This window comes from Etheostoma spectabile, chromosome 11, assembly GCF_008692095.1.
Source record: "Etheostoma spectabile isolate EspeVRDwgs_2016 chromosome 11, UIUC_Espe_1.0, whole genome shotgun sequence".
Classification (NCBI taxonomy): domain Eukaryota; kingdom Metazoa; phylum Chordata; class Actinopteri; order Perciformes; family Percidae; genus Etheostoma; species Etheostoma spectabile.
This window is the reverse complement of record NC_045743.1, coordinates 19,419,968-19,426,622: the sequence shown is the minus strand read 5'-3', so window position 1 is coordinate 19,426,622 and position 6,655 is coordinate 19,419,968. Positions and strand designations below refer to the sequence as shown.

General features: G+C 40.3%; 1 protein-coding gene and 1 long non-coding RNA gene across 2 annotated transcripts in view; one reads left to right on the top strand and one right to left on the bottom strand.

The window, feature by feature from the left end:
* The first annotated feature begins 4,007 nt into the window (after positions 1–4,007).
* Positions 4,008–6,655, top strand: part of LOC116698191 (uncharacterized) — an 8,262-nt gene continuing 5,614 nt past the window's right edge. The window contains exon 1 of the long non-coding RNA XR_004334149.1: positions 4,008–4,046. This is a non-coding gene — a long non-coding RNA (uncharacterized LOC116698191). The remainder of the gene's footprint in view (positions 4,047–6,655) is intronic.
* Positions 4,484–6,655, bottom strand: part of tfpia (tissue factor pathway inhibitor a) — a gene marked incomplete at its 5' end in the record, with an annotated part of 55,942 nt that continues 53,770 nt past the window's right edge. The window contains 1 exon segment of the mRNA XM_032529986.1: positions 4,484–6,248. Within this exon segment, the coding sequence (XP_032385877.1) occupies positions 6,181–6,248 (68 nt within the window). The 3' untranslated portion in view covers positions 4,484–6,180.

Sequence of the window (6,655 nt, the reverse complement as noted above, 5' to 3'; positions counted from 1 at the left end):
TTTTTTTTTTTTTTTAATTTAATTTTTTCAGAAATAGGTCAGCATTTACAGTATGGCTAAGCAAGACATAAGCAATGTTTGTCATGAGGGTTTACCTGGTTTTTGAACTCTGTCCCCTGGTCTGTAAGCGGTCTCTGAGGTACACCACATTTGTAGACAAATTCCAGAATACAACTGGTCACCTCCTCTGCTGATTGATTTTTCAGAGGATAGGCCTCAGCCCACTTTGTTAAATTATCAACCATTACACATGTGTATTGATTACCACCCTCTGTCACAGTCAGCTTTATAAGGTCCACCCCCACCAGTTCAAAGGGCTCACTTACCTAAGAGTTACATCATAAAAAACACCTGTACAGGGAGCCTGTAAGCACATTTAGCTGCATGGGATATTCATTGAAGAAATAACCTCACCTCTGTTGGGTTGTTCTTTTTATCTTTTAAACTGGCACGCTTTGCCTGGCAATCGGGACACTGACCAACCTGAAGCCACATATTAGAATTAAATTATTGCTTCAATTTGATTCATTTGTTCAGCTGGTCGTCATGGAAATAAACTGAGGTCATTTTGGGTGACTCTTTTAACTTACCCATTTGCGGATATCAGCCTCCATTCCAGGCCAGTAATACCTGCTGATGATTGCGTGTTGTCTTTTCAACCCCGCAATGAGCCCCCAGGCTGCTGCTGTGAATTTTTTGAAACACATTGTCTGCATCAGAGGCTGACACTACAACTTTTGCAAGATGTTCTTTTTTGTCTTACCGTCTCCGACATATGTAGTGAAGAACTCCATCTGGTCAAAAAACGGCTAAATGTATTCAAAATATAACAGAAGATAATTGGGATGGAGAAAATGCGAGATTTGAACTTACCCTTAAGTACAAAATTCAAAGCTCTTCTCTTAATGGAGTATCGCTGGTGTTTAGTCAAACCCAAAGGGAATAAATTGTGAACTTTCAAGTCCATAATTTCTTTTACCAGTTTTGGATCCGTTCTTCTTTTTCGTTCCTTTTCTGTGTTTCTCAAACAAAGTTTTCTCCCTACTTCCAACACTGTTGTACCTTGTGGAAAGCATTATATACTGATGGTGCTGACAAGTTATTTGACTGCAGACTTGGCTTGATGGGCATCTGCAATTGACATTATCGTCAATTCTGTGAAAACACATGAGTTGGCCAATAATCACAAAGAGGTGAACTATTCGAGTTAGCATATGCTTCTGGCCTTATATTGTATGTTTTCTATAACTGATTATCCATAATCTTGTGTAACAATTTCAAATCCATCTTATAATTAAGTGGTTTGTGATATTTTCACATTTCAAGTAGCCTTTAACCTCAAGGTTGAAGCCACTAACTATAGTCTATACTGTTTATATTGTTGGTAGCTTAAGGCCACAGAGGTCACAAGAAACCTCCTCCATGGTTCATTGTATCACCTTGTGTATTTCTTTCATGCCAGAAAACCTGATGCAATGTGTCAGTTAACAAGGAGCTGCTGCTCTCTTCCAGCTTGTTCAAACTTGAGGTAAATATACAGCAGAGTGGTTTGTGTCCAGATGACACACTCAGCAGGCATCCTGTCCCAGAACTGACAGGGAAGACAGGCCTTTAATTAAAAAAAATGAGTAGATACAGTATGCAGTGAGGCATACATGTGTTCACTGCGCAGAAAGGGTAGACAGTGACCTCTTGTTACAGAAAGATGGGAAATTAAATCCAAGGCTAAAAGGTATTCATCCCTACTGTAGTGAAGAAGTGAACAGAAATCGCTCTTCTAACTGAAATGTGAGAGCACACGTTTTGAGTAGTAACTCTTGGGATGTGGGTAAACTTGTAAGAGTTAGAGTCTGGACTCATTTTTTCTATTGTCTCGGACTTGTCTTGAACTTTACCATTGGTCTTGCCAAATATACTAGTTGGTCTTGACTGATTCAAGCACTTTAATTTTTTTTTTTTTTGCTGAATTAAATTTCTCCTTCAAAACAAAACCATCGAAGCATGCTGTTATAAGATATATTCAATGTACTATATTCAACTGCTTGGCTGTGTAGCGATATATGGGTGATTGTCACACTCTGTTCTCATAAAAGCTTATGCAAGCATTTCACAAAATGTTCTTTTTGTTGAAACACGTATCTCACGTTCTCTTATTGAAACATGTATCTCACTAACCAAGGACGGAGGTCCAACCACATGATTACACACTCACACACTATTATTGTTTGTATCAACCTATAAATAAAGGAACAAGGAACTGCCTCGGGGCGACTCTCTCTTGGGTGTTCAGCCCAGCAGGTTGCCCTTCGTACAAAGTAGCTTGGTGTCCCGTGTCATCTCTTGAGCCATCTTAAACGTGAAGAGAGAAATCTCTTCACACATGCTCGTTCAGAAAACAGATATTTGTTTAGTACAAAATCCCTCTAGAACGAGCATTGACATTGGTCGCCTGGTATACACCTGGCTGCGTTATATAAGGAGCATTCATTTGTTTTGGCCACAGACACACATGCTGCTGAACACTTTGTACTGTTTATTCTTCAGGACAAGGGATAAGAATGGGAATATTTGTATTTTTTAGGGACACTTATGACATGTCTAGAGCCTAACTGTGTTACTTTTCACTTGCTTTTAGATCATTGCAAAAATTAATGCAAAATGATTATCTTACACTAAAAAATATAGTGTCTCTGGCATCACATACATTATGTACAAGTATCTAGGTGGTCCTGAAGAGGATTCCATTTTTTTGTCTCTGTTTGGACTCAGTCCTGACTAGTCCTGGTCTTGGACTAAAGCCCTATCTCCTTGTCATCACGACTGCTTTGCTTCATTTCTAACCTGCAAAATGCAAGTCAGCAGCTCCATCTTCTGGCAAGTCAGCAGAGCATTTCATGAGCAACTGTGGCAGTTTCCGTGTGCAGATCAAGTAGCTCTTCACTAAACAATAATTGTTGAATGGGACAGGCTTTAACACCTGCCTCATTTAGTCTGGTTGAGTCCCACTAGGGTTGGTTTCCCCCTCGGTGTGGTTTGTTCGGGGTGTTTGAATGCAGCAATCCCACTCAGATGACCAGGAGTGTGAAGGCTGATAAGAAACCTTAACAAATAAATACTTGTCCATCATCTTTCCATGCCTAAGCCTTGTCCTAGTTTCTCTCTGACAATAAACCCCTCCTTTCCTAACCCTATTTACAACCGTGATGCATTTCTGGATGTTGTACCACTGCTTTTTTCTGTAACAAAGCCCTGCTGCCTCAACAGAGTGACCCTATTTAAATGAATAAAAGGGCGGCATTTTTTACTCGGTGTTGTCTAAAGGCATCTTCATAGCTCCAAAATGCACTTTGTGAGAATTGGGGACCATTGGAACACGGCCAGTGAGCTTAACAACAGCTCGCTAACTTCAACAACACTCTCTAGCAGTGTGCCTACAGACGTTAAAGTTAAGAAGACTTATCATCCTCCATCAAGGACTCCAACAGAGTCGTGGTTGTGTCTGCACTCCCTCCCATTGCTCGACGGTCTTTGTCCGTAAATTGCGTCCGTTTGGTCAAACCACTTCCAATGTTTTTCTGTTTGAACGGCTGCGGCCGTTGTGGTCCTCGATGGCACGACAGTCGCTTTTGAGCTTTTTCAGCTTCTCCCTGCACTGCTGGAAAGTGCGGTTGTAGCCACGTGAGGACATGAGTTCAGAGACCTGTTTGTAGACCTTCTCATTCCGTGTCGCCCCGTCTAGCTCTCGCTGGATCCGCTCATCCGCAACCAGAAACAAAAACGTCTTCACCTCCTCGGTGGACCACGGCGTTGTTTTGCGGCTTTCCATTGTGAATAAATAGTTGAAAAGTGAGAATAATGCAGAGAGTACATGATCTGTCGGTGCCTGGCTAGATTGTTTTATAAAAATGGCGCGTTTTTTCGGCTACACACTCCGCACTCCTGTTTGCTGATGACGCAAAAACGATTGTCTCCGACCAATCCGTAATCTGCAGGTTTTCACGTGACCTTTTTGGTATCACCTCAGCTCGCTTGGAACCTCGACTGAGGTAGGACTAAAAAAAAAAAACCTGGTAGCAAGTCCTAGGGACTTTTTTTCGTAATGGAAAAACAAAATAGGCTAGGCGAGTCGAGTAGATACACCGTAAGACTATCTGGCTCTGTCTCTTACACTAATCAATGTCGCCCTGCTGACCCGTGTCCTTAGAGACACGGTAACCAAATTAGTCGTTTTCCCTTTTAATGACGATGAGGTCCCTGGGCATAATTTCTGAAAGGGAGATAATCTGCAATTACATAACTGTTGCTGCTCCCCTCACCCTTTAAATGTCACACTCAGGCCTAAATAATATTCTGAAATAAGCCTATAAAATGTAGACCAAGTGTTAATTGTACACAGACAGAGAAACAGGATATGTCCTCAGTGGTAACTTCGGCCCTGGAGAGAGACCGAATTTAATTTAAAAAAAAAAAAAAGGATGCAAAAGTATTGCAGAATCTTTATTTTTAAAACACGTTATTAAACAAAAACCCATTACATTACATAGTTTTCCTCAGAATTTGAATTGTTCAGTTGTTGAAGCCACACAGAAGTTTTCATAAAAAAAGTCCTCACGTGATATTAAAAAAAGCTTTCTAAGGCCAAGAGATCTCTGTTGTTACTTATTTAATGTTTTTGCTTTTTTTTTTTTTTTTTCACTGTGAAACATGGTGTGCTTGCTCGGCCTACATACGGAAAGACTGATGGGGAATACAACATGAAATCTGAGGAAAGAGAAGACGTTTGTTGAAGTTAATTCTATAAACTCTTCCAGTCTAATTCATTAAAACCATGAAAATAACAGGAGACAGTAAAGGGAACACAGCGCAGCCAACAGCAGCCACCAAAACGTCCTTTACCCAACACTGCCCTCTTCTGTTTTTCATTACCAACAACACCTGCAGGAGTGCAACAATGATTTACAGAACTCCATATTATTGATTAAAAAAGTTCATGTTTAATCTGACAAAAAATAGAGCGTCTATTGCCTTGTTGACATTGATTTATGGCTGTGAGGACGCTTGATGAATGTGTTTGCTCGATAACGTTCCAAATAGCGCTGTGGTTGATCCTAAAATAAGGATCGCCCCCCCCCCCCCTAGTTTAATCTGCTAATCTACTTCTTCACATTGACAAACAATAGTGGCGCTATACCAAAACCCTTGTAGAAAAGCTACAGTGAAGACTGGGACAAAATCATTGGTTCTCCAATTGAAATTAAAAAATATTGCTTAAGTGATCTGATATGGGTTAAGAAAATCCAGAAATCCACTTTTATTTATATATTTTAAGATAATTTTTTGGGGGTTGTCCCCCCATTTGATAGTGACTGACAGACACGGAAGGTGGGAGAAAGATGGGGGACAACACGCAGCAAAGGGCCAGAAGTCGGACCCGAACCCGGGCCTCTGCAAAGGACTTGGCCTACGTGGGGCGCAGGCTCCCCCTGGGTCAGCCAGAGCTCGCTCTAGAAATCCATCTTTTAATGCACACCTTCTTCACCATGGATGTATAACACACCACAAACATTTTGGGGCTCAATTCTTAACCTGGTGCATTATTAAAAAAATAAATAAAAAAAGAATCATTTGAGGGTTTGCTTCTTCCTTGTACAGTTTGCAACAGACGTTCTTTCAGAATCTGTTTTATATCCCAGCTAAATTGGTATTGTAACTGAAATCTCCCTAACCTGATTGATTCTGATTCGGCCACATTTTCGATTATCAAAGAACATGATTGGACACAGTACATCTACAGGGCAAATATGGCTGCAACTTTGGTGTTTCCTATAAACGTTACAGTGAAATGTTTCTATCAGTGTGATGACAACAGAGCCATGAATCTGTGAAAATGAAAAAGACGCAAAATGTTGTTTATACAAAAGCGTATGTATGTATGTATGTATGTATGTATGTATGTATGTATGATATGCAGAGCATCAGTGTGGAGAGCGGATGTAGTACACATTTTTTGTCAATGAGATATTGAAATAATGTGAATATTGATGATTGCATTCAGTCACTACAAAAATAAGGTACACGGTACACAGCAAAACAACAGATATGAGTATAGCTAAACATAACATATGAACATAAATACAGATGGCTCCACAGTAGTGCAGGATGTAAAGAAGAGCAAGGCGTTCACGCTGAGCGATTAACAATGTTGGTGATGTTTTTCCTCCTTATTCGGATCGTCCTCGTCCCGTGAGCTGCAACAGCAAGCGAACGACATCATGTTAACTGCAGGATTTTTCCATTAAAGATTTCTATCTCACAATGAGGAACCTACAGTTAAAACGTGACGGCTGTTACGCGTGCTTCCTACAATCAGGCCCTGAAAGAAACACTTGTTTACTTCTACTGTTGTTCTTTTACATTTCAACACAAGTCGGCCATCTCCTTGGATTTAAGCTCAAAAATATGGCCGCACGTGTACAGGCCGACTGAAGTGTCCACTGCTTTTGCTTAAGTAAAGCTACTAATACCAAACTGTAAAAATACTTAGTGAGTAAAATTCTTGCATTCAAATGTCACCTAAGTAAATGTATGTAAGTATCATCAGGAAAATGTATTTAAGATTAGATTAGATGATACTTTATTCATCCCACAGCGGGGA